Source organism: Cyclopterus lumpus, chromosome 11 (assembly GCF_009769545.1).
Source record: "Cyclopterus lumpus isolate fCycLum1 chromosome 11, fCycLum1.pri, whole genome shotgun sequence".
In the NCBI taxonomy this organism is placed as follows: Eukaryota; Metazoa; Chordata; class Actinopteri; order Perciformes; family Cyclopteridae; genus Cyclopterus; species Cyclopterus lumpus.
The window spans coordinates 5,986,161-6,013,753 of record NC_046976.1 but is presented as its reverse complement, the minus strand read 5'-3'; the positions used below and the strand labels follow the sequence as shown (position 1 = coordinate 6,013,753).

Below are 27,593 nucleotides of genomic sequence, written 5' to 3'. Positions count from 1 at the left end.
AGATGACGTTTGTTTGTTTTTGTGCGCATGTTTTCCTAAGTCAGTCATGTGAAATGTCACTGCAACCACACCCAGAATCCAGACCATCATTCCGTCGCCACAGCAACTCATCTACAAGCTCAAAAACACACAACCAATGGGAATGCAGGTACAGCTGTTTCACGCTCCCCGTGTTACATTATCTTTTTATAATTAAGATTTCAATCCAACGGTCACTAGTAGCGCCTCAGAAATATGTAAAAGTAGAAAAATATAGCTCATGACAAGTGCTAAGCTCTCTACTGACACCATGCGGCAGGAGGCCAGAACTGCAGCATGAAAGAAAATTAAGTACGAAAAGAGTATGAAAAGAAAATAGAAGTTTATTGAGAAGTCTGAATCCTGCTCACCCTTCCACAGTAGCAGAAAGACAACACAAACAAACATTAGTTAAAATCTGGACACATAAATACCTTTTCTCTTGTATCATGAAATCCAAAACAATCTATTCCAGTCACACAAACAAAGAGGGGAGGGCGTGAGGAAAGGACAGCTGAGTATCTGTCCCACTGCTTCAGAAACAAAACAAAAAGTAAGCGGCTGGTGGTCGGTCTGTCTCTAAACCTGAACATAAATAATGAGACTGTGCTGTAGAGAGACACCAGTGGGATCAGTGCAGTGGTGGAGTGAGCTGAAGGATTCAGATTGTCTAAATTCCTTTCACCAGGTTACCTCCTCCATTTTTTTTTTTTTTTTTTTACAGGGATTGTTGAACATTTCGGGTCATATTCACTTTTGGAGACTGATGAAAAGACAGACATGCTCGTATCTGTACGCTAACCATAAAGCTACGACGAGCAGCAGGCCAGCTTAACTTGGAAACGAGGACGCAGCTACCCTGGCTCAGCCCAACGCTAGTAAACTCTGCCTACCAACACCTCTGAAGCTCAACAATGAAGTCCTTGCTAGTTTAATGCATAAATATGGTTTTAAAACAATTCCAGGCAGGGACCAGTAACTTTCTGGAGTCACACTGGCTGTGCGATCCAATCCCACTATATTGTCTAGTATGCCAGAAAAAACAGATTGTGTGGCAAAAAAATACCATGATGCACCTGGTTGCATTTTGCAGTATGAAAGCCAGCAATCCTCTGCGAAGTGAACATATACGCAAGAGGGTTGAAGTTTCACGGTGCAATGTTATGACAAAGCAGTTTGCCATAATGAATGCATTATGCAGATTACCTAACAGGATCTAACCTTTTCAATTAGTGAGCTTTAAATGTGCTGGTAGGAGGATGTATTTATCGCTGGCCAGGCTAACCATTTCCCCCTTACTGATTAAGCGAAGCTAACCGGCCGTTAGCGGGATCATTCACATTATTGTAGAGTGGTATCTTCTCTCCACCAGAAAGCATATACGTGTATTTCCCAAAATGTCCAACTATTTATTTTAGGAGGATGAAGCTAGGGGGGTTGGGGGTTGACAATACAAATGCAGCTAAGCCTGCTGCTGCAGGAGGGGACACGTCTCAGAAAAATGTAGCACAGGTTATATTTTCACTTCGGTACCAATACAGACAGTTGTTTGACACACGCACAGACAGCTGGAGAAATGATGCAGGCTGATTACAATTGTCTGAACGACTCGAAAAAAATTGTTAGTTTAAGCTATTTCTACCTTACCGCTTCTAACAGGAAAAAGGAGAACAAAAGTAACTACCGTTGCATGTGCCTTCTTAAAATACAAAAAACAATCTGGGTGCGTTTTCTGAAATCTTAAGGCAAATTTAATCAAATGCTTTGTGCAACAACACCACAAAACATTGGACGAACCGGCAACCAAATTCTTTCAAACGAGTGATGCAGAAAAACTCCCTCGGTCCAAACTGTCTTTGCGAGTGCCAGCCTGAGCATACATGCATTTAGGGGGAGGGGGGGCTAATGGGGATGGGAGGCTTCAAATGATGGGGGGGTTTACCACCACCCTTTACCAAACTGTGCCAAAGACAGAACAAACTAAATGCTTGACGTCAAACAGCCCTGAACATAAAATCTTCTCTACGGGGAAAAGTTCCCTGTAGCGTCACCCACCGATTATGACAGCAGAGTGAACAGCAGCAGTAGCATGAAGCCCCTGTATTGTTCAGCTTCCTCTTACCTCACCCTCCTGTTTTTGGCACTGATGAGTTTGGTAAGGTACGTGCATGGAATCCCACGTGTGTGGATGCATCTATGTGTTTCCTGTATGAGCGCATGTGTTTGTGTGTGTGTTTACTTGTGATTTAGATCATGGCTGTGCGTTTTCCCCTCGCTCACACTCAAATCTTGACTCTTTTTCATTTGCCCTCGTCTAAACCAAAATAATACAGTGTTCGGGGTGGGGAGGGGGCACCTGAAAAGCTGTGTAAAATGCAGGTGACCCCCTCCCCATCTGATGATAATTCTCTCCTGTCTTCACTCTCTTTCTCTACTAATCTTTCTCCGCCTCCTCCTCTGCCCAGAATGCTCTAGCGGATGGCCTTGACAGGGCTCTTGAAGCTGGAGGCGGCTTGCAGCTGCAGCTGGTAGGCCATGGGGTGGATCTTGAACCCATACAGCCTAGAGACGGAACACAGTAACAAACCAGTGAGCATTTCGTCTGGAAACATTTAAAGTTGGTTCACAAACAGGGGTTTAGAAAGTCACGAGCGGCGCAAAAGCGACAAATATTTAAAACAAACATGCACACTGAAATGTACGAGGTGGTGTAGATCTTAAACGGTGATGCATTTGCTTTTAGGTTGAGGGCAGTAATGTGTGATGTTAAGCTCGGATTGTTTTCCATCACTCCACCCAGTCCCTCATGTGCCGTTTTCTGTCAACATACGTCGCAACTGAATGGAATATGATGCAAGAAAAGCATGTGAGGAAATAGACTTGGGTGTACACTTTAAACAAGTGATCAGAAATTATATAATTGTTACTTGCAACTGTAACAACTCTGACACTAATCAGTCATCAACACATGTTCAGTGTTAGAATTACAATTCATTTTTAAACATGATCATAATAAATGAGAGCCTTACTTATTTCATCAAAAGATAATACTATAATTTAAATGGACAATATTTTTTTAATGGTGGGAGCGATTACACTTGGCGTGCTCCAAAACATAAACACATTGGTCAGAGTGCAGATAAATGACAGCAGCAGCGCAGCTTCAAGTTCGACCTGCTGGACTAACCTCGGGACAAACTGATTGGCGGGCCTCTTGGGCCTGTACTCAGGGTGAACCATGAAGAGCATGTGGGGGAAGCCAGTGCCAAAGTAGGCTCCATCTGTGTGGTGGTGCCTGGAGGACTTGGGCGTGTAGACGTCCATACATTTAGGACAGTACAGCTTCACCATGGCCTCTCCTGGGATGTCTGACAGACCTGTAGAGGGGCAGGGGGAGGAAGACACTGGTTGAGAGGAGAGTAAAACTGCTACATCTAAGAGAGAGACTGCAGTAGAACGCTGCAAGTACAGTACAAATACTTCCTAGTTCCTTGTCACAGACAGCCAGGATTGGTGGCTCTATAATATCTCCAAACCCAAAACCCACTTTTCCATTAATACACTGAGAAAAAATATAACAATGTTAAATTATCATCATCGGCCCCAAATCTCTCACCAAAACCAGTCACAACTTCTGCCTCACCATCGATAACTCCACTCTGTCTCCCTCCCCTCACATCCGTAACCTCGGAGTCATGTATGACCGCAACCTCTCATTTGAACATCACATCAAACAAATCACCAGAACCTCCTTCTTCCACCTAAAAAGCAGTGCCCGTGTGCGCCCATCACTTTCCTCATCTGCTGCTGAAACGTTAATCCACGCTTTATCACCTCCAGAATTGACTATTGCAATAGTATTCTTTATGGCACATCTTCCAAAATCCTAAACAAACTCCAATACATCCAGAACTCTGCTGCTCGCCCACTCCCGTTCCCGTGATCACATCACCCCTGTTCTCCAGAGCCTTCACTGGCTCCCCGTCCCACAACGGATCCAATACAAAATCCTTCTCCTCACTCACAAAGCCCTCCATAATCAGGCCCCCTCCTACCTCACCGACCTGCTCCACCACCACACTCCATCCCAGCGACTCCGCTCCTCTGATGATCTCCTGTCCATCCCACATAGGACCAAGCACCGGACGTGGGGTGACAGAGCCTTCTCTATATCTGCCCCCTCCCTCTGGAACTCTCTCCCCAAACTCATCCGAGACTGCACTGATCTTTCCATATTCAAATCGCAAATCAAAACCCACCTGTTCAGAACTGCTTTTAATGTGTGACTGTTTGTTTTCTTCTCAGGGTCCGAGCGACTCAGAAAATCCCTATTTGTTTTACCTGTATTTTAGCTATTCTTATTTATTTATTTTTAGCTTTTAGGATGTTATAATTATGTGAAGTGTCTTTGAGTATCACGAAAAGCACTATATAAATTAAATGCATTATTATTATTAAATTGACACACAAAAATTATTACGGCCCATGTTTAAACAGGGCATCATGAATAAATTGCAAAGAAAAGGCCCACACATTGTGAGTTAAAGGAGATTCTAAGTCATTCCAAAACAAATAGTTTAAAAGCAGGTAACAATTGCAGAGCTATGCAGCTATGTTTTTCAAATGCAAAGCTATGAAGAGACTTTGGCTACATTCCTGCATACTGTAACACTATTTGATCCTTTGTGAGACAAACTTTATATTTTCATAATTACCAGCCATCGTGTGCTACTATACCATATCTTGAAAAACATGGATGTTTGTGTTTAAGTATTAATTGGTTTACTTACCGATAGGAAGCATAGGCTGATTCTCACAATAGACTCGGGGGCAATAGCCAAAATCTCCCTGTTGATATTTCTCCAACTGCAAATTATAAAACAGCATATTAATATACATTACCAATATTTGTTGTTCTTTTACAAGCATATTTAGTTATTACCGTAAAGATCACAATATGTATATACAATATTAGAAACAAATGTCCTCCAACTACAGCAGTTGTCAGGCTCGCTTCTTATCTTATTAATCACCATTCATATCTTTACAGCTAATGTGTTTATGATTCAATTGTTTACTAGAGCACAGTGGTGGGGGAAGAAGTACAGAGTCAGATTTTTTACTTAAGTGAAAGCGACACCACATTGTACAAACACTCCGTCACAAGTAAAAGTCCTGCATCCATCTAGTGTTTTGATGACGCTATCGGGGTGAAATCTGACACAACTATAAATCCAAACCGACAGAGTAGATCTCTATGGCAGGACTGTTGTGAATCCCCTGCATCAATTATAAAACCAGTTTAAGAAACCATGACATGACAGTATACAAAATTACTGTATTTAAGTCCAACCCAGGTATATTCCTTTTTTTATGCATCCCACAAAAACACCCCTTTAACTGATAATGCAAGTCATCAAGAGTGTTTAAACTGACAACTTTAATGTCACGGAAAAACAGCTTTCGAAATGCAGAGACGGGGCAGCATATTTAGCTGTTGCAGCTGGCGCCTACCATCTGTGCGATGCCTCGATTAGTGAGGATGTAACGTGCGTGGATGAGGCCGTACAGCATCTCTGCTGCCTGCTCGATCAGGTCACTCTGGTTGGGATTATCCTCCAGCTCCTCATCTGATGACACAAGGCAACATTGTTGGTGTCCACATTTCTTTTGACATTGTTACAGAGATGCAAAACTGTGATGAAAAACCTGTAAAAAAAGGACAGGGAATACCCCCCAAAAAATGTGTTACGGATGTGTATTCAGGAGAGAAGCAGCTGGTGAAGCAGCTCAACAGGATAAACAGCCTGAAAACAAAAGACTGCTGAGATCAAATGTTCCTTCTCCTTTTATTTGATAGATGACATGTGCAACAGTGGTCAACATGACGGATTAAAAGAGCAGTTAGACTCAGAATCACTAATGAAAAGAAACACCTCTTGATCACTGTTCCCTTTGGTGTCAGCATTCAGTTTTTAAAGCTGTTAAAGAGTATTCTGCTGTTGTTTGGGATGATACTGTCTAGACAATTATCCACCGTTTCAAACAACGCAATGGATGGTAACCAATGCTCAACTTAAGTTAAGAACGTGGAGCCATAAACATAAGAGACGTACCTGGTTCGAGGTCCAGGATCATGTCAAGGGCCTGGCGGTAGTGGGGAACCTGCTCATTGAGCCCTGTCAGATTAAACTTGTCCTGGATGTAGTCTTCATCCACCTTTAATTTAGGAAATCAGATGAGAAAACTGATTAATCTGAAAATATTTAGCATGTCATTTAACAGGATATGTTCATGTTTTATAAAACCAATGACAAAAAAGGTAAATTGAAGGCGTAATTAGTTGATAACAAACCCTAACGCCAAGTAGTTACATTGATTAGAGCAACCAATACCTCTTACTTGTAGGTATGGGAGTATTGTTTTAAGATAATCTCAAAAAACGGTTAACCTATTTGAATACGGAACAATGGCACTGATCCAGGACAACGTTGCTGAAAGTGTGAACATTCAAACTCACTGAATGGGTAAGAAATGTGCCCAACAACTCAAACGCTAGGAAGTAGTATGTCAAGGAAGTCACACACACCGTAGGATTTATTCAGAAAACAGAAAGGTTCAATAGTCAATACGGAGCATGTAAACTCTAGGTTGCACAACTCACTTCACAGAAAAACTCATTCCCCCTCAGTCCACAGAACCAGGAGATCCATGACACTTCTTCTGAACTGCTCATCTCTGAAGACCTATAACAAAAAGGTGAAAATAGTCACGATGGATATGATCCACAAATAAAACTAGACATCAACTCTGCACTCCCACTGTCTGTAAAAAGGACGACATTGCTTATAACATCATTCAGCGTCCCACTGGCCAGACTCTCTCGATATGTTCACAGTTGTATTATCCCAAATTATGTCTCGTGACAAGAGTAACTTAACATTAGCTGGCTGAAGCAACTGAAGCAATAGCTGCTAGCCAAAACTGATGACGGCTAGGCTAACTACCTAGCTGGTATTATTTTATCAACTGTTAAATGTATAACGTAGTCGTTGCAGCGTGTTTTTTGCCTCGTTATTAAATATGCATGTTGATAAAGATACATCTTATCTTGAATGTAGCGTTGTGGTGTGGTCGCACGCGACGACAGCGGGTTAATTTGACCACCGTTAGCTCGCTAAGCTAATTCCCGCTAGCGGCTAGAACCCGAACTGAGATCCAATATGGCGCATCGCTAAAACACAGGCCCCACGACAAAAAACATGCTCTTTTTGGAGCTCGCTCTGCTTCTTCGTTAGCACGTCTCGTTGCGGTTACGTGAGGGATTACGCAAACCTACCCGGCTTTCAACTTTTATAGTCCTTCAAAAATCCAACAGATCTAAAAATTTAGCAATCACACCGGTGTAAATAAGATGGAGACCACCTCCCGGTTCACCCTCTCTAGGTTACGTTCTTCCTCTTCCTCCTGAGAAGCGGAGGCAGCGTTAGGCGTCGACGATGCGCTGCTGCCGCCCACTGCTTACTTTGAGTATTACACAAGCTGCGCCCACATGTCTCTCAAATGGCTAGCACTTGTACATCCATCCTTTACCCCCTCACAAGAGACTGCATCAAGTTTGGAGTTATTTCTATAAAAGAAAAATAGCCCAAAAACCTGTACACTCTTATTGTTATAGGGCCTCTAATAATATAACTTTTTAAGTAATTGATATTCTACTTTATCTATTGTCTTACTGTGCTCCCACATTATTATATAGATATATTTTTACTATTGACTGACAAAAAGACAAATGTTTGTTTGGTAAATGTTTGCTGTGATTTGGTTGGTGGGAGACAACTTTTTCTTATTCAATGTACTGCCAACCATTTTACCAGTGAAAAGTGTTGTCAAATGTTGTCATTGCTGCATGGTAATTTAGTAGGAAAAGTACAGCTTTTAAAGTTATGTTTGTTCAAGTGCCTGTAGGAATATTAAACATCAGGGAAGTAAGAGTCAGTTTTCAAAAGGGGAACATAAGCTCCTAAATTCACATAATAATAACAACGTCCAGATTTGCTTATTGGTTGTCTGAAAGGTCAGAGTTTCTGTCAACATATTGGTGGTTGAGCAAGATAGATTGAATAAACAGAGGGGTCGACGTTAGTGAGAACAAAGCTATGAACCAGAAGAATCAAAGGTTATTGTCTGATTGTTGAACTGCAGTTGCATTCTAAAGCACAAAAACACATCCACACTTCCTTACAAACGTGCGGGAAGGTGCTGGATTTGGAATGAACGCAGCCCACTATGAAAATGAATCCCATAAAAAAATTTTATTGACCCCACTGGCTCCCTAGAAAATATTTACCAGTTCACAGATGTATTCTACACTCTGGAAAAGTTGCTGACAGTAAAAAACAAAAATAGAATTATGCCTCCGCCAACCAGTCATGTTACAGTTGTCTTCATGCCTGTCCAAGGTGTCCGCACTTCATTATCATTTTATCCTTTCAGAACTTAGTGTGAAACTTTCATGATTATCACACAAGTTATCGAGTTATGGACACAAATGTGTTGCTTGGGGTCGCAGTGACCTTTGACCATCAAACACATTTTTGTAAAATCTGAATAAATTCCCTCCAGGCTTTCCTGAGATATCATGTTCACAAGAATGGCCACCGTTGTTGCTGTGGCGGAGGCATGATAAGCGAACAGAAAAATGGCAGCAGGGTCCACCAAGTCCCATTTTGACGAGATTAACCATTGATTTGATTACATGATGGCATTTGAATTGTCGTTGTTAAATTGCAAACCACATTGCCTCCTTTGTTTCTCTTATACAATTCAAGCACTTCATAAAGAAGATACCACGGTACTAAAATGGTGACACGCCTATAAGGGATTATATTTGTTGCCACATACACACATTATGCCACTTCTTCTCAAACGGCAAGCTAGAAGATTGCAACATATTCTTGCTTTTTACAAAATAGGTTATATTTCTGATTTGCTTTGTGGTAACTTTACAAAATGTCTACCGAATTGTATTTACTCAAACAAACAAAACAGTCAGTTATATAGACTACTAGAATCCATTCATGGAAAACATTTTGTGAAAACAGATTAAACTCTTGACATTCATTACTATTAATATCTCCGACCAGGAGGATCATGCTGTCGCTCTTGCATCCGGTAGTGAGCGTGCACCTTTGTGTCTGTCCACATTCTGCTGCAGCAAACTGTATAATATGTGGCCAATTATGGCTGCATGGTCAGTGACTCACTCTTTCCAGCAACACCTTTTACAGGCTGTTTCATACTTGCCGGCTGACTCCTCACTACTCTTAAGGGGGTAAGTGATAACAGAGGTTATTCTGAGTTTTTTTTGTATTAAAAGGCAACGTTGAGCTGATTGCTTGCCTACATTGGAGCTTGTTTTGAGTTTGAATAAAGTGAGTTGTTAGTCCCTTCAACATCACCGGTCTGGTTGGACAACTTGTATTGTTTTGTAGTGCTTGTTGTTTAACCGCTAACAGCTGCATTCCTATGACACTGGCTCAGTTCACTGACACACCTAGCATTATTAGTTACACCTATTTTTCTGCAATGACATGCCAAAACATGTGCAGTAAAAAAGGTATTTCATCTTGCTCAAGTTCCACCCCACAACATTACAAGAATGAGACATGCCATTACATTTTCCATTAAATCAAAAGTAGTTTATTTAACTTTGCCTTCTCTGTATAACTTTATTATAATAAGACACTTCTCTGCTTGTACATTGCTCCCTTGAACTAAAAATGGCAACATTTGTTTGTGGGAATGTAAGTTGGGGTAGACAAAACTTAGATACATACCAATATACATACATGTGTGTATATTACGGTTCCATTAATAAAACCATAAATGGTACAAAAAAACAAAAAAATGTTTGAATCACTCCAGGTACCTCGGTAATGCTGAAAACACAGTACAATCTTTGAGTATTTTTCTCTCTCCTGGAATTCACTACTTTTGCGTTTCTTTTAACATGGGTACATAAAATAATGCGCACATCAACATTAAGCGTTAAGGAGGGATGAAGGACTCTTTGAGCCAGTGTTAAGTGTTCTGTTATCAATGTATAAACCAGTAACAGGCATGGCAAGCTGCACCCATGGGTGTGTGTTCATGCTTAGAAGTGAGAAAAATAAAAATATGTCCAACTTCACTTGCCTGCAGAAGAATGTATGATTAAATTACACACAAAGGAAAAAAAACTGAAGAGGTTGTCCACTGAGAGTAATTCATTTGTATGATGAACATATACACACAGCTGAATGTATGAATGTAGATGTATTTAGGAAACAGTAGAATTGTCTTAATGATATCGGTTAAAGTGTGGGCAAGAAAGGCAGAAAGTGCTCGCCATTCATGTTAACCCCTCTGGTCCCCCACCCCCTTTCCCGAGTTATTCACAAACACCAGAAAACACACACATCGCACGCACACACACACACACATACAAATCAAATGCCCTACTCACAACATCCCAGAGACGATCTTCAAACTGTATTCAGTATACAAACACAAACCCCAACTTACAGCAGTGAAAGAATTGATGCAGGTGTATAAATCACTTTTTAGTTCACCGTGGGTGTCTCCGTGTGCCATTTTATCTCTTTTATGTATGATACAAACTATGTAAGTGTAATCCTAACCTCAATTCGATATTTTCTCAACACTCCAGGTCGGCATTATTTGTTGCAAGTAAAATCTTGGAAACCATGTCAACTGCAAGGAGACTCGCTGGACACCATGTCAGCATTGTCCTGAATTAAATTAGTTTGGGCTTCGGGTTGCCACCATGGACTGAAACCGCCAATCCGAGAAGACGCTTTTTTATATAAAATACTGCCTCAGACAAGGAGCTCTTGGTAGTAGTTCTTTCTTGGAGGGAGGAGTCTCCACAAGAGCACAGCGGGGTGGGGTATAATAGTACAATACTCGGGCTGGCTCTGTACTCTGGGCCCAGACAGAGTACCTGTCCTGTTGCATTACATGTAACTTGCACAACAAAAAAAATATATATAACCAAAAAGGAAGAAAGAAACAGCAAACGTGGGTTTTTGTTATACTACAAGGAGTGCTTATTAGAACATATTGAAATACCTATTGAAGCATAAACAATTTTTATGAAAGTCAAACTTTTCTTTATTCTATCATGACCTACATGTTCATTTAACATTTTTTCCCCTTCTTACAAGATTGATAGGTATTTCATCCACTGAGAGAAAAAAAAAGAAAACAAGTGTTCCCATTAAAATGGGAGTCACTGAGGAAATAATGGATGTTAAAATAAAGCCATTAAGCTAGCAATTACAGTCTTCATAGGGTAAACAAAGCTCACGAATGACAGAATAAAACTTGGGGACACTGAGTTATGCAGAACTCCTGCAGGGTAAGGACGATGCTACAATGAGGCAGAAAAAGCCTTTATTTTCTAAAAAGGACCAACCAATAGTTAATGAAATGTCAGAGCAGGTCAACAATGTGGAGCACTGAGCAGTAGTACTTCAATTGGTCCTATCACTCACAGAAATCAGAGAAATAGTTTGTAGGAGACCAAAAAGTCAGTAAAAGGAGGAATTGGGGAATTTAGATTTTAAAAAAAAGAAAAAAAAAGGTATTTGAATGACCTGCTTTTTAGAAGAAAAAAACCCACGCACCCCTAACATTTCATAGAGGCTGAAACTCAACTTGACACAAGGCCAAAAAAGAAAAAAAAAAAAGACACAAAAGAGAAAACAAAACATGTTATGGTACATTGTTCTTGTTAAAAGATGGCGCTGCACTCTTTCCCTTTGTGAGGGAAGTAATGCAGAACTGCACTACCTAATACCACCCAAGGCCAAAGTGTGGTAGAAATATACAGAGGTACATAAATATAAAAATTTGCCCAATCCAAACATTTTGCCAATTTAAATGTTTTCATTTTGCACCCACATGTCTGCATGTGTTTCGTCATATTTGTGCTTGTGTGTGTATGTATGTATGTATATATATATATATATATATATATATATATATATATATATATATATATGTGTGTGTGTGTGTGTGTGTGTGTGTGTGTGTGTGTGTGTAGCTTTGTGTGAATGTCTTCTGACAAAACAACGTGCACCTCTCATTTACAGAACCACATGCTTGTCAAATCCAACTGGGGGGAGATTATTGAAAGCGGGAGGAAGGGAGTGAGGGGCACAATTGAATGGAGAGCAAGATGGAACAAACGGAAAAATGTACAATAACGGATAGATAGTAAATTGATGCAAAGGGAAAGACATGGCCGGGGTGGGGGGGTGGGCTAAAGTGAATTTGAATACCATCTCCATATACTGTACAATGCACTAATATGCATAGGGATGCCAACAGATAAGCCATGAAGTAATTATCAAAAAGGGATTGGATGTAAGAGGGTGATTTTAATGTGGGTGGGGTTCATCTGAAATGTTTTGACATTTTTCATCACTTCCTATTTTTCGGGGAGGGCCAGTTGCCACGCCGATCCCCGCGGTTGCCACCTCCATTACCAGGCCCGCCAGAGCCACCACCAGGCGGCCCTCGTGGGCCTCTTCCTCCCCCTCCCCCTCCAGGGTTGACCCTCCGGTTCTGTCGTTCCATGCCAGGACGCTGGCTTGAGAAGCTTCTTTTATTAGCCGAGGGCTCCTTTCCTGTCATGTCACGGTCGACCACACCGCCACCACCACCTCCACCACCTCCTCCTCCTCCTCCTCCTCCTCCTACCCCGCCTCCTCCTCCTCCCCCACCACCCCTTCCCAAGTGGTGGGGATGGTGAGAAGAATAGGACTTTCCTCCCCCCCCATCCCTGTCTCTGAACTCTGTGAAGTCGCTGCTCTCGGAGGCGGTCTCCCACTCCTCGTTGGCCTGGTCAGAGTTCTGGTTGTTGAAGTCAGGGGACTTTGCTCCATGGCTGTGGTGGTGCTGGGTGTGGGTCTGCCCAGCATTTCCCTGGTTGTAGTGGTGATGGTGGTGACTATTTGCATTGTTAAGATGCCCACCCCCACTGTTATTGTTGGCTGGTGTGGTGTTGAGGTTTTGGGCGTTGCCCGTCACAGGAGCAGAGATTGGGGCTCCGTTACTTTCCTGAACCGAATTCAGGGCTGGAGAGGAGGGCCTTCCTCCCCCGATGACCCCAACTCCTCCGTTAATTCGTGCGGCATTCTCTTGCTCCTTCAGTTTTCGGAAGCGGGGGGGCTTATCCTGCTGATGCTGGGATCGCCCGTGACGGCGACGTCTAGGTCGCTCAAACCCACTGGGAGGGAACCCACGGTTAGTGGGAATAGGGAGTGCATTTGGCCCTCCAGAGTTTGGCGTTGGGTTGGTTGAAGCTTGTTGGGTCACAACTCCTCCATTTTCAGTGGAAGATAAAGAGACAGGAGCTGCAGCGGGCAAAGATGGCTGAGGGGGATTGGAGCCCTGACTTTGAGTTTGACTTGCATCAGCTATCTTGTCCTTCTTCTCTCCTCCATTTCCTCCCCTGCCAAAGTCTTTGGGCCCAGAGGTTTGTGGCGGGCCTTGTTGCTTTCGAGCTGAGGCTGATGACTTGGAGTTGCCACCGTGAGATGCTGAGCTGGGTCCAACCCGGTGTCCCCCGGGTTGTCCTCCAACATTGCCACCACTTCTGTAGACATTTCCTCCTCCATTACCTCCACCCCTGCCCCTTCTAGAGGGTACACCCCTGGGAGTGAAGACACGGCCCTGGGAACCACGAGAAGGTGCAGCTGACATGTTGCTGCTGCCAGTGGCATTGGCATTATCAGAGCCATTCTTGGTGTTGGGTTTCTGGTGGTCTTCCTTGTCTGAGTGACCAATGTCACTTGCACCACTCTCACTGCCAGTCTCTGAACCCCTCTCCCTCCTTCTCTTAGGAATTTCCTCATACTCTGAACCCTCACTGCGGGTTTCACTACGGTTCCTTGCCCTGGCTGGGTTATGCTGGGACCGATCCTGACCATGTCTGCCACTACCCCCCTCGGCCTTGGACTCATGTTGGTGTCCACCGCCAACAGATGGGCGGTAGTCTCTGCCGCTCCTGCCACCCATTCTGCCCCGACTGCCACCAGTGGGGCCAGCAGCAGCCGTGTAGGTACCGCGATAACCACGCCCACGCCCATAGAACTCTCCCCCTCGTCCACGACTGGCTCTGCTGCCTTTGACAGGGACTCCATGGTGGTGGGAGGGCCCCCCTCCTCTCTCAAAGGAGCGGTCCCGGTCCCGGTCCCTTCTGGAGGAGGACCCTGAAAATCCTGAAGTAGTGTCTACATCTTTGGGACCTCTCCCGCCACCTCCTGTGGATCGTTCTTTTCCAGCATTCCTGGGTTTGGCTGACTGGGCTGGTTCATCTTTAGATGGAGCTGATGTGTTCTGGGAGGTGGAGGAGTTTTCCTGCTTCATAGAGATGGATTGGCCCCCATCTTTCTCTTTCCCAAAGCTTGTTTTTTCTCCTCCATCAGCTTCCCCTCCATCTCTCTTAATTTCCTTAAGCACTGGTTTCTTAATTGGGCCAGCCCTCCTGTTGGCATTGCTGCCTCCCGTCTGGTGGGAGGGTTTGTGGTCCGATGGAGTGTTTGAGGAGTCCTCCCCTCCACGAGAGTTGTTCCCACCTCCTGCATTGGCCCTCCTACCATGAGAGGGCCCCCCACCTGTATTGCTGCTGCTAGGCCGTGGGCCCCACTGGGTCTCGGTCTTGTGCTCCCGCCCCCCTCTTTGGTTTGATTTAGGATGAGGATGAGGATGAGGGTGGTGGTGCTGCTGCTGCTGCTGCTGCTGCTGCTGCTGCTGAGGCTGACTGCCATGTTGAGAGGGAGGTGGGCTAGAGGTGGAATGGGGAGCATATGTCGGCCCAGTTTTCTCCTGTTTTGCATGGCTGCTACTGCTAGCACTGCCACCTCTTTCACCATGACTGTGCCCGACACCAGCTTCACTCTCTCTTTGGGATGGGTGATGATGCAGGGCAACTTTGACATTGCCATCTTCCCTGGCAGAAGAGGAGGAGGAGGAAGAGCAGGAGGATGAGAGTGAAGGTTGGTGAATCGGGGGAGAAGAGTCTGTCTTCTTAGCAGGGGCCTCAACAACTCTGTCTCGGCTGTTCTCTTGCTTGTGGGGGTGGAGAGAAAAGTGAGGCTGCTGAGGGTGGTGGCCGTGATGGTGGTGGAGATGAGAGTTGCTCTCAACCGGCGGGTGTTCGCCACGACCATTGCGATCGTAGTGAGGGTGTGGGGTTGCCCATATTTGTCCCTGCTGAGACCCTCGTGAAGGCCCTTCTTCCTGGTGAGTGTAGCCATGCGGCTGATTTCCCCTCTCCCCCCTCTGCTGCTGCTGCTGCTGCTGCTGCTGGTGGTGGGGATGCATCCTTGCACCCTGGTCAGGGAAGTTGCTGAAGTTGCCACGTCCACTCATGTAGTGATGAGGGTGGCCGCCTCCCTGGGCCCCAACTTGAGTTCCAACTGGAGGTGGTGTCTGATTGGATGTCCCAGAGGTGGAGGTGGGCTGCTGGATGGGTCCCAATCCACCCTCCCGCATGCGGTGTGGAGGAGTGTCACTCCTAGGATACAGAACATATAAAGAATACTGAATTAATCTGTCAAACTAAAGGGTCAGTTCACATATATTACTAAATAACCTATTTTCCCTGATAATTTGAGTATTTGGAGCATATGCAGTATGTAGAGGTTGGACACAGTATTATTTACACCTGTACAATCTAAAGCAATCCATTAATCAGCCCTGAAATTAAATTTTTAAAAATGTGTTGTTCCAGTACATATTGTGTTAAACTTAAATCTCCTTGTATATCCTTACCTGGGCCCTTTGGCCACATCATCATCCTCCAAAGCCTGTTTCTGCCTGAGGGGTGATGTTAGCCCACGGCCTTCCCCTCCGCCAGGGAATACCTCCTGCCCCCAGCCCAGCTTAGGATCCATAGGGGGGGTCCCACGGTGAGGGTGCCCTGGGTGCTGTTGCTGTCTGTCAAAGGGGTCTGAACCAGATCCTCCCGAATCAGACCGCTCACGCCCAATAAGCCCTGTAGTAGTAAATAAATACTTAGAGAAAATATCTACATAGATACCGACAACAAAACAAGACATTTTGTTGACTTAATAGGTCAGTGGTTCTCAAACTGTGGGGTGTGCCCCTCTAATGGGGCGCAGGAGGAAATGCAGGATAGGATCAAGACCTTTGAGAATTTCATAAGTCATTATTAAATACATGGCGAAATGACTGTACCTTCGGGTACATGTTTACGTTACGCCGTTAACAGGTTACGCGACGGCCAAGAGTATTGGCAACTCACTGATGCTTGGCGCTTTGCCAAACGCCAATCTCATTGAGATCGGCTTTTCTGCTGTTGCCCTTCAAAACAAAAGCTCAACATTGAGCATGAATTGAGATTGGCTGCATCAAGCCTGCAACCCTGTTTAAAAAAAGATTTGTAGTGGAGAGCAGGCTCATTGCCACTAATACTAATAAAACTTTACACGCATATCTGCACCAATTTTGTTTTTCACAGGTTGCATGTTATTGTTTGGAAAATGTATGCAGTGTACAAATATTTTAACTTGTTTTGTTTAGTTTTTCACAGGTTGCACTTATTATTATCTTGAAAAGCTATTTATTTGCCAGTGTACTTTATTTGCATTATTCTAACAAAGTGATTTCACATTTGGTTTACTTGAAGCAAGTTTCTTTATTCTATTATATGAAAAAGCACAGATGGTCACAAAAAGTTATTTCAATAAAAAGTCAGCATATACCATTTTGTTGTGGCATGAACATTTTTCTTCCTCCAAAGTGGGGCGTGACAGAAAAAGTTTGAGAACCACTGGTTTAAGTCAACTGTGTAATCAGTAATCACTTCAGCCTGCATGGTACTGCACTAACGCCTGAACTATGTTCTGTAGTATGGCAGTATTACATAATCACATTATTTGAACAGTGAAGTTTTGATTGATTGCAATATCTTCAAAGCATTTCATTAGATCAAAGAGATAATGTCACATCCACTCACCTGATGGGTGCATGCCTGCTGAATAGTAGTCCATAGGTGGAGGACGGCCCTGCATCATGCGGGGGTCCATATAGGGCATCATCATCCAGCGAGGGTCGAAATTCATTGGCAGTGGTGGGGGTCGGACCATATTGCTGGGTTGATACATGGGTCCACCCTGCTTTGGTCCAGGCCCCGGCTGGGGTGTTGAACCTGGTGAAGGACCCTGTGGAGGCTGGGGGGACAGCTGGCTTTGTGAAGCCTGGCTGTGCTGCTGCTGCTGTTGTTGTTGTTGTTGTTGTTGTTGCTGCTGCTGCTGCTGTTGTTGTTGTTGTTGTTGCTGTTGCTGCTGTTGTTGCTGCTGCTGCTGCTGCCACTGCTGCTGCTGCTTCAGGAGCTGCTCCTGAAGAGAAATAAAAAGGTGAAACAGAAAACATAGCACCCAGGATGTTTAAGAACAGAAATATCAGACATATTTATAAAGGCATGCCAGCATTGGTAGCAAAAGCTGTAGTGGTTAATTTTTTATACAAAAACGAGAGGTTCATCGATACTTTTCAAACTCATCTAGAATGCAAATAACATTCAAGCAATACTTGTACAAACAAGTACAGATCCTAACCTGTTGCTGCCTCTGAAATCGAGGTGGAAGAGACTTCTGGTACTTTGAGTAACCCTGGCCAGGAGGACCACTGGCTTGACGTCCTGCTCCCCCTCCAATGTTGTCAATCTTCACTGAGTCGACTCCTCTTTCACTTCCACTTCCTGCACGAATGTGCGGAGTGCCCATCGACTCCTCCTTATTTTCTCCTGGTAAAGGTATGTCCACCGTAGGCTGCTGTGGCTGTGACACAGTCGGCTGGGGACACTGTTGGGCTTCTGAACCAAGACAAGGTTGTAGGGGTTGAATCAAAGCTCTTTATCAAGACATGGACGCTTCATTTGAAATGCCATATTTAAAACACATCAGGTGTCAAGAAAGCCAAATAACATGTTAGTGATCCAAGCAATTTGCACCTGATAGACTCACCTGCACTGGAGTCATAACTATTGTTGCTGCTGGCTCGCTGTGGGTCACCGACTCCAGGACTGGACCCCGGCTGGACAACCAGCACTGGAGACTCTTCAGGGTCCACAGAGGGAGATGGAGGCTGGCTGATGTTGGGGGAGGAGGCAGAGGCTGAAATAGATGGACTAGGGCTGCCTGCTGGGGCAGCTGTAGAGTTTCCATCCAGGCTGGGGCTTTTACAGCTGCTTCCACCACCTCCTATGTTGCTGCCCTGCTGCTGCTTCTCATCCAGCCTCTTTAGTTTCTCTGCGCAGGCTGCGCGCCTCTCATCCTCCATCCTGCGTTCTTCCTCATCACGGCGGCGACGAGCTCGCTCCACAGCAGCAGAAATCTCAGTCGAGGACTGCTTCCTGCGCTGACGCCAAGTCTCATCCTCATCATTCTCCTGGGGCCCAGGGACCAGCAGGCCCGATTGTGCAGGAGGAGAAGGGCCTCCTGGTGCTGGCTGAAGCTGGCTGGGGATAAGTTTTGCCGGGCCTTGAGAGGCACTCTGATTTTGGGGCCGGTCCTGAACAGTTAGAAAATATGATTGCTTCATCATGCGGCTTTCAACTCTCTAGATGACATCACTGCAATCTTCATGAGAAAAATGTTCAACGAATGATTACATCAACTGAAAACAAAACTCAAGGAGGTAAAAAGCGAACTTAAAACTAAAGATGACTTATTCATAAGACCTGGGGCGGTGGATGAGATAATGATAGAAATGATTTGTCTATGGAGGCGCTATCCAGATGGCTACCTGTCGGTAAAAGGAGTAAGGCCCTTGTCCAAGGAGCGGCCCTGGTGGGGGGGAGGACTGCTCCCGGGGACCACCCAATCCAGGCCTGCGCCCCTGTATACAGGCAGACAGTTAGCCATGCGCCACCATAGTAATCTACACTGACAAAAACACACGCATGCACATACACTAACACATCTCTGCCTACAAGTAAGTCTTTGCTCAACAGAGCGTCCAAATAGTTTTTAGATATTACATCTTTTCACAGCTTGAGCATGGCTTGTCTTAGGCAACACCCTGTTGCTACTGGTTAGCACACTACCTGGTAGTTGGTTGGCGCTCCCTGGCCCCCCCAGCCGCTGCCTCCCTCCTCGGCCCGTCCTGGCTTGCTGGATGGTTGAGGGCCATTGTCAGCATTAGAGGGAGGAGTGCGGCGGCTGTCTCCGCTGCTGTCCGAGGCTCGAGAGCGAGAGGTTGCATCCTGGGACCTCTGCGGCTCACTGAGGACAAGAACAACTTTTGTCAAACTAATTATAGCAGCGTGTATAATATAATCACATTGATGCAAAAAACAACAACTGTATTGTCATAATCTGAAGTGATAGAATGCTGAATGTACTTTGTCACATACCGCAAGTCATTCTTGCTCTCGGTTCTCTCCTCTTCTCCCTCTTCATCTCCTTCATCATCACTGAACTTCAACTTGGCGGAGTAATCAATCTCCTCATGAGCCCCTGTTAAGCAAGACAAATCCCATCAGAACCATGTTTATACCAAACATCCATTCAGCACATTATTCATCATCCTTCACTTTGATAGACCCGATCCTCCAACCTCTCCTCCTCCTTAGTCGATCGTAGTGACTGAGTCGGCTTGAATTAGCAGGAAATATGATATGCAGAATCATCTGCAATGTTAGAAAGCATTAACCTGACTCGCTACCACTATGCCATCACCTATAAAATTCAGCTGAAAATGCTCCACTCATAAATAAAAAGTGTTCTGTCTTCCATCTGATAAATAAACAAAAAAATGTTGAGCTAAGATTTAAATGATAATTTTTCTTAACATTTGATGTTGTGTAAATGCGTTAGTTGCTTAACGGTGAACCAGCTTTTTGATTTACCTGCCCAGCCCTCATCGTTATCATGGTCCAGCTCGTCCAACTCCTTCAGGTCATCCTGCTTTAGGATAGGTGGTCGCTTCACTACCTCTCCCCCTATATCACGAGGGCCTCCCTGAGCCCTGCTGTCATGACCACCCTGCCCACGTGAGAACCTGAAAGAGGGGAGGAGGTGAGAGATATATTGAAGGTACGAAAGCAATGTCCGCCAAATGACAGGAAAAAAAAAAATCACCTGGTGAATAAACTGAAATAAATTTCCTAAAATAAAGTAGCACAACATAAGCCGTACAATTAGTATTGGCAAGGAACATACCTTGGAGGAGGCCCTTCCCCGGGTGCTGGGTACCTGAAGGGCCCCTGAGGGCCATAGGGGGCCGGGAAGGGCAGGTAGGGAGGATACATCTATAAATTAAAATGGATACAATTATCTATTCATATAATACGGAGAGCTATTTTAAAGACAGCGCTTCTTCTTTCTTTTCAATGCTTACATCTGTCATGTTTGTTTTACTTTTGTTCATTACAGTGGATATCGAATTAGCAACTCAGTTTAACTTGGTTGACTGCTTCATTAGTTACTGCAGTAGTCTATTGCCTTTGACGTATGCAGGAATCATATTAAAATAACAAATGTCATAAAAAGAAGGTGCAGCCCGAGCCAATTCGGAACACCACCTGCAGACAAAAGTCAAATATATATGAGCCCTGCAAATACACTGCAGAAAAACAACATACAGTATGTTAAATTTAAAAGAAATACTCGAACATTGCCTGAAACCAAAACTTACGAAGGGAGGTATGATCCCTCGGTATTGGGGAAACCCAGGCCCAGGGGGCTGGGGCAGGGGCAAGGCGGGGCTGCCTGCGGGAGGGTTCCTAGGTGGCCCATGGGACTGAGAATTTGGAGTGGGGACCCCAGCTGCCCCATCCATCACCAGAGCCCCAGCAGTACCACCCTCGACTGCCCCCTCCCCAGACAGGGTGGGCGCCAGGGCGCGGCTCCCACCATCCCGCCAATTTGTAACGTCTGAGGACAGTGAACACAGGAGAGGGAAGAGCGGTCAGTATGCTTTAAAGCAGGGGTATTCAACTCAAATTCAACGAGGTCCAGTTAGAGAGAATGTCCTCATGCAAAAGGTATGGAACATCACAATAATTTAAAATTTGCGCTTTATGATTTTGTGCCATATGTATTGAAGTAGCCAACAGTTGTATTAACGTCTGTATATCGTCAACAACTGACTGTCAAATTAAAAGAAAGTTCAATCGAATAACATCTAAACAATATTTATCATTACAGATTTCCAATTTAACTGGAATTAATTATAAACAATACATAGTCTAATAATGAATACATTATCTTCTTTTATTTAAAGTAAAATAAAAGGCTGGAACTAAAACAGAAAACTTTTGAAAAATGTGACTTAAAATAAAAAGTCTTTAATTTTAGAAAAATGGATTTAACTGAATTGTCCTGGAGCTTTAAATTCAGTTTATTAATCAAAAAAGAGCCAAGATATTACATTCATGTCATCTAAAAAGAGAAATGTGTGTGCAGGGACTTTATCTGTGGCTATTAAACCACGTTCAGCTAATTTCCCCTCTGTTAACATCATTGATGGGCAGTTAATTCATGTGTCAGGATTCTGATCATATTGGGCTCTTCGGTTTATTTTTCTGTGCCTTCATTTCAGATGCGAGTAGGTACATTTGCTCAAAAGATCTGTGCTTCGTCTCGTAGTGGCGGGCGCTTCACATTGCTGCTTTTAATATCGCTGAACGTGAGATGTACTGCTTTGGAACTGGTTGTGGGAATAATAAACATATACGAGTCTGTACATTCTTGGTTAAAGGCTCTGGTTAAGCTGTCCACATTTCTCTTTTTGGAGCGCCAAGTGAAATAACTTCTCTGACTCATGTACTTTTTCCATCTATCGGGTCTCTCCCGTGTGTGAATATGGCATTCGAGTCTAGGGCGGCACCTAACGGAATACACATATGTGATTGGCCGAGTAGGATCAGGTGAGAGGATTTTCAACGCGTGTAATTGGCCGGTGTATTTCCTGGCCCGCTGAACGAGAGCCGCAAAGGCTAGAAAAGCGGCGCCGGTGAAATAGAAGCGATCCATGAAAAGTAAATAATTCTCAATTATCTAGCGGTTTTCAGTCAAGGGTCCAGAGAAAACGGCATCTGGGGCCGGACTGCGGTCCGCCTGTTAGTGACCCTCTTTAAAGGCTTTGTTTCAAATGGAATATGGTCAGATATGCAAAACCATTACTTTAGAAAGACAACACATCCATTCAAATAAGCTGCCATATCTAGAGTACTAAAAAATAGGAATGGATTTAAGTTTTACATTATTTTCAGTTAATTCATTGTTTATTTTTAAGTGCATACCAACCACAGCATAACAAATACATAAATATTTATACACTTGTGTTGTGCATTTGCAACAATACAAGACAAATTAATAATAGGCACTCACTCTGGGGGCGGAGGTTTGGTCCGGGCCCATACCACTGATCTGCAGTGCCCTGTTCTCTGCCAGCTTTGTCCTGGTCGCCAGCCGCCTGCAGAGTGGGAAATTCCTCGCGAGAGAATGGCGACGGTAGGTTTAATGCCTTTCCACCTGTAGAAGACATTGTGGGTTTTTTTTTTTTTAAAAGAGAAGGCCATGTGTAAGGAAAACCTTATTCCAGTGTACTTATTATGAGACATATACAAAAATTAGGACTCACCATCCCCTTGTGTTCCATGTGTAACACTGGCCTGTGCCCAGGACCTTGCCCCTACGGCCTGGGTTGAAGCTGCGGCCAGAACCTAACCGGGTGGGGGGGACACACACACACACACACACACGGACACACACGGACACACACGGACACACACGGACACACACACTAAATTATCTCCATTATCAATTGTCACAGGTGTGATTTTGCATTTATTTCACCGGGATGGTCTGTACCTCGGAAGCTGGTGGGGTTCTCGGGCGGGTCGGTGCAGGTGTCGGTGAAGCCACAGGCTGCTGCAATTCCGGCTGCGGTGCTGACAATGCATCGGTACTTAGAGAAGAAAAGTCACAAACAGGAGGGATTAAACAAACAAAACGTTAAAGGGGATTTTCCCCTCTACCAATCGTATTAACTTTAACAAGTAATAGTTGAAGATTTGTGCAATTGCTTTGATGCTAATGGGGGGTTATTTACCTCTTTGGGTCTGCTTGTTCCTGTTTGCTTGCCCATCCTGTGCCGTCTTTGGGAACGAGCGAGACGCTAGGATCGTTGCCTTTGTTCTCTGCCTTCAGACTGGGCAGGTTGGCAGGGGGTGGCATACGCCGTGCGGAGGCAACTTTACCAAGAGACTGCAGGCCATGGCGGGGGGGAACTTATATGGGGATGAGAGAGGAGGTCATTAGCACAGATGGACTACTGAAACCTGAGACCAATTAAATCTTCTGGGTGTAAGGAAATTGCTGATGACAGGGATGGCGCTTGCTCGGTACACAATTAGGATGCTGAACAACCAACAAGGCTAGGGGCTTGATAGTTAGTCTGGCGAGTCTGATGAATATGGATTATAAAAATCCTCTAGATGTTATTAAAAACCTTCAGCAAACCCACTTCAATTAGAGTTTATGGAGAAGTATGAGGAAATTGATGCTCACGGAAGCATGGAAAAGCCTTCAGATTGAGAATGGTGAAGCTGTACTGAATATCAATCCCTCATTTGTTTCATTGAGGCTCTGAAAAACCACAGCAGTGCATGGCTTGACTATGTAGGAGGAGGAAGTCTATGGTTTGGAAACGGGGACAGCTGCTTAGATCAAGTGGGGAGCTTCTGAATAAAACATTGACTAGAGACTCAGCAAAGAAGTCAAACAGTGTCCACAAGTAAGCCTCTGTCTCAGGTCAGACTCAGTGGCTCAGAGGTTCTACTGACACTGACCTTCTAGACCATGCATAAATACTTTGTATATGTCTACAGATGATAAACATTCCAATAGTGAGTGTTATTTGTTTCTCTCAGAAAGACAGGTGTAAAGGCTACAACTAAAAGGTAATACATATCCGTGATCCTTGAATAATATTAACAGCATCAGCAAAACCAGGTTGGCAGGCAGTTGAGAGATGCAGCACATCATCCATTTCCTGTATTGGAAATCAGCGCTACAGCTGTTAGAGACCGCGGGCTAATGCATCAAAGTTGCGGTACTTGGTGTCAGGAGACAACACAGCACAGCCAGGCACTTTAATCAAACAGCCTATGGGTAAATACAACTGTGCGTAGCAGATCTGTTTCTTCAGCCCTGATCTGATAAATTACATAACAGATCGAACTTATAGTGACAAAACAAAAGTGGCAGATTACAGCCTGAGTGGCAAGAGATATTGAAAACTAATACCACGGGTAGAAAGACAAAAAGGCCAATCCAGTACAGTGGATTTATGGTGTATGACAATGACAGCTTGGACAAGAGAGAACCAAGATACTCACCAACAGGCTTTTGTGTTTCAAGGCTCTTTCCTTTGTATGTATCAAACAGGTTGAGAGACGCATACTTGGTTTTGCCTTCCTTCCCCTTTGCAGTTTGCCCAGAGCGCTCTGACATTGCGCTGTCCGCTCATTGAGTATGGTGAGCCCTGAGACTGAGGACGGGAGAGAGGGAGGCAAAGACAGAGCGAGAGATTTGACACCAGCTAAACACAGAAAGTGAGAGTAAAAGTTCTGATTGTACAGGCAGGCATTCAAAACAACGAGCAAAACAGAGACTATTTTACAAATCAACATATCCTGAACAAATGTAATTTGACCCTTCAGATTCAAATACGAGATTGGACAGATGGATTTGTGTGGTACAAGTCATATGATTACTTACAGTAGAACTGACAAAATGACATTTTAGTCCTCACAGAAGAGATATTCCTCCATTTCAACAAATTAGCAATTCATAAATCAGATACGTGACTTTACACATGTATATTGCACGGAGGCCTTTTCTCTATAAAACTACACACATGTTCTGTTGATCATTGTGCAAAAACAATTATGTAAATGTACACGTTAAATAGAGAAAACAATAATAGAGAAAACACCTCTTAATGTGTCCATACTTCCCAGTCAAAGATTACATAAAAAGGCAATTTTCGTATTTGGCTGTTAAACAATTAGCACCATTTACTTTGCTCCATCCATGCTACTTGCACAGCCTGATTCTTACTGATACACTATGAAAAGTGTGTTTGGTTATTGTGGCAGTTGACATTTGTGCAGGAAGAATTCCACAACGAGCGGACCAATAAACGGCTCTATTGAAAGTCGTTATGCTTATGTGACACATCCAGCAGAAACAATGAAACATCAGCATTCATCATGAGTCATATTTATGTCACATTTAGGTCAGATCCTCTCTATCTTCTTTCTATTTTGTTTGTTTGTTTTTATTCCTCCAACTCTATTAACTGCTTGAAATTTGACTTTCTTCAAAACCAATGCGAACAGACCTAGTGCAGTGCATGACTACACACCTCATCACAGGAAAACTGTACCAAAAAAAGAAGAAAAACTGATCCATGGTCTCTATGGCAACACATGATAAATTATATTCTTCTATGCGTTTCCCTGGCTCCATGGCAACTACCAGGCCTAACTTGAACTAATTGTACTGCACATCAATAAAACAGAGATGACATCTGTCCAATTCAGAGGGATTTGGCTGTATCCAGCGGGTTAAACAGCTGCCCCCACACCAGCAACTTCCATTAGGAACAATTACTGAGAACAGATGATTCTCCTCAGAATAATATGCAACAAATAACATTAGTAATTACATCCACTTTCTTTGAATGATGTGGTGAAAGGATGCAAGCCAATCCATATGGTGCATGACCATATTTTAGAGCTGAATAACAAGTCAAATTTAATAGATAGATTTAGCAAGGCTCATATCAGCAATGTGATGAGCAGTGGTGGGACTATGTTTAGCCAAAACAGCAGACTTCAAGCATCCCGATGTTAATGAACACTAAACGACTCGAATTTAGTAAAGTCAACTGCATTTCACTGCGCACCAATACTCCTGATATTGACACACCGCAAGATGTCTGCAATACGCATGTCATAAGTGTATGTACAACTCAGTAGCAGCACTGCATTGTGCCTTAATAGCCAGATGAGATTAGAAAAAGTATGTCGTGGGATGGCTGGTCAACTACATGTTGTATGGGGATTAACGGGGGCCAGCAGCTACACTACCAAGCAACAACTGCAGCAACAAAAGCTAAAACCAACGATAAACACGAGCCTATTATTTGGGGGGAAACAGCTGGTAGCTTCGACAGTAGCAATTACAATGACCATACATATGTATAAACATAAACGCCCGAAGCTACAGACGTACAAAGATATCCGTTTTCCAGTGCTAACGTCGGACGCTAATACAAGGCCCCAGTGTTCACATTGGGAGGGGGACTGCGTTGATGTTTCATAATGCATTCTCGAGACCTTGCGGTACCAGTAGCTTCTTGCTCTTCAACTCTGTGCAGGTACTACGTTTTGAATCACACCTACATCAAGACTGAACGCGTGTGTGGCTGTTGCTACGTTGTTGCTACTCAGTGGTTCGTAGGAGACACAGGGCAACGCAGAAAAAATGGTTTTATTGGGAGAACAAAACAAAATGGCGGCGGTGACAGGCCCGGTGCATTTTTACGTTAATATAACCGGTTGTGAAGCACAACTAAGCTCAAACTACGTCTACGTGAAATAATAAAACTAATGTTACAATACACTGACAGTGTGGGCAAATACAGGCTTATTGTTCTGAAAAACATCTTGAAACAGACACCAGTTAACTACCGTCAGTGTTAATTGACAGTGTGAGCTCGAGCTACACCAGCTCGGTGTCTTCAAGGCTAACGCGTTTATCCGCTAACATTAGCGTTACACCGTTCAGTGGGTCGCTGTGGCAGATAAACGATATTATGTAGCTACCGTTACTTCATCAACGAGCTGACCGAGTGGCTCGAACATTAAAACCCGTCCGGTTATTCACACACTATATTACACTCGCTCATTTGATATAATAAACGCGGTAGCTCACCACTCAGCTCGGCTAACGGTCTCGACACATTAGCAACAACACCCGAGGCACTTTCCACAAAGATAAGACCGTCCTTCCACAAAACACCCTTTCGGGTAACGTCAAACTATCTCAGTGTCAAAGGGCACTGGTAATTTATGCTCCAGTACAATGTTACTACTCGGTGTTTGCGTGAACCATGCTACATTTCCCGGCCACTGACCTGGTCTTGTCCCGACTTGTCTCGAGGTTGTATCGCAGAATGAGGTTAGCTAAGCTATCGCGTAGCTTTCAAGCAAGTGACCCAGCTAGCTAAGCGCCGTGATCCTCCTGCATCGTCAAACACACACACACACACGTACACACGCACAAGGTGCGCGCACACACACACACACACACGCACACGCGCACACACACACACACACACACACACACACACACACACACACACAAGGTCTTTGCAGCAGATCGCGCCTAATAATTACGAGCAGCACTATATAGATAAATAGAGAATGGGATCGGCTTACTTGTACTACTTTTCTTTTT

At 44.1% G+C, this 27,593-nt stretch overlaps 2 protein-coding genes across 3 annotated transcripts; both read right to left on the bottom strand.

Annotated features, from left to right (window-relative positions):
* Positions 1-342: 342 nt before the first annotated feature.
* Positions 343-7,489, bottom strand: csnk2b (casein kinase 2, beta polypeptide). The gene is made up of 7 exons (XM_034545170.1): positions 7,358-7,489; positions 6,683-6,764; positions 6,135-6,237; positions 5,533-5,648; positions 4,809-4,884; positions 3,206-3,395; positions 343-2,580 (listed from the first exon to the last, which is right to left on the bottom strand). The coding sequence occupies exons 2-7, from the start codon at positions 6,752-6,754 to the stop codon at positions 2,490-2,492; spliced, it is 648 nt and encodes a 215-aa protein (XP_034401061.1). The 5' UTR covers positions 6,755-6,764; positions 7,358-7,489; the 3' UTR covers positions 343-2,489.
* Positions 7,490-9,697: 2,208 nt separating this feature from the next.
* Positions 9,698-27,433, bottom strand: prrc2a (proline-rich coiled-coil 2A). Of its 2 annotated transcripts, XM_034545792.1 has the most exons (17): positions 27,271-27,433; positions 24,464-24,615; positions 23,176-23,353; positions 22,935-23,031; positions 22,705-22,786; positions 22,452-22,595; positions 20,755-20,993; positions 20,280-20,368; positions 19,967-20,118; positions 19,472-19,574; positions 19,163-19,340; positions 18,862-18,954; positions 18,081-18,627; positions 17,673-17,929; positions 17,072-17,453; positions 15,865-16,087; positions 9,698-15,607 (listed from the first exon to the last, which is right to left on the bottom strand). In XM_034545792.1, the coding sequence occupies exons 2-17, from the start codon at positions 24,576-24,578 to the stop codon at positions 12,508-12,510; spliced, it is 5,979 nt and encodes a 1,992-aa protein (XP_034401683.1). In that variant the 5' UTR covers positions 24,579-24,615; positions 27,271-27,433; the 3' UTR covers positions 9,698-12,507. The 2 variants fall into 2 exon arrangements, with proteins under 2 accessions (XP_034401683.1, XP_034401684.1); XM_034545793.1 differs by lacking the exon at positions 18,862-18,954 and having other exon boundaries at positions 27,271-27,432.
* Between the last annotated feature and the right edge of the window lie 160 nt (positions 27,434-27,593).

Bases quoted from the DNA above. Each gene is read 5' to 3' on its own strand.
- prrc2a (XM_034545792.1), bottom strand. From the start codon at position 24,578: ATGTCAGAGCGCTCTGGGCAAACTGCAAAGGGGAAGGAAGGCAAAACC. The intron at 22,787-22,934 runs GTACAGACCATC...CCACCCGGTTAG, and splicing joins GAACCCCACCAGCTTCCGAG to GTTCTGGCCGCAGCTTCAAC. The intron at 18,955-19,162 runs GTAGTGTGCTAA...GCCTGTATACAG, and splicing joins GAGCGCCAACCAACTACCAG to GGGCGCAGGCCTGGATTGGG.
- csnk2b (XM_034545170.1), bottom strand. From the start codon at position 6,754: ATGAGCAGTTCAGAAGAAGTGTCATGGATCTCCTGGTTCTGTGGACTG. The intron at 6,238-6,682 runs GTGAGTTGTGCA...CCTAAATTAAAG, and splicing joins GGAATGAGTTTTTCTGTGAA to GTGGATGAAGACTACATCCA. The intron at 3,396-4,808 runs GTAAGTAAACCA...GCCCCTCTACAG, and splicing joins TCAGCCTATGCTTCCTATCG to GTCTGTCAGACATCCCAGGA.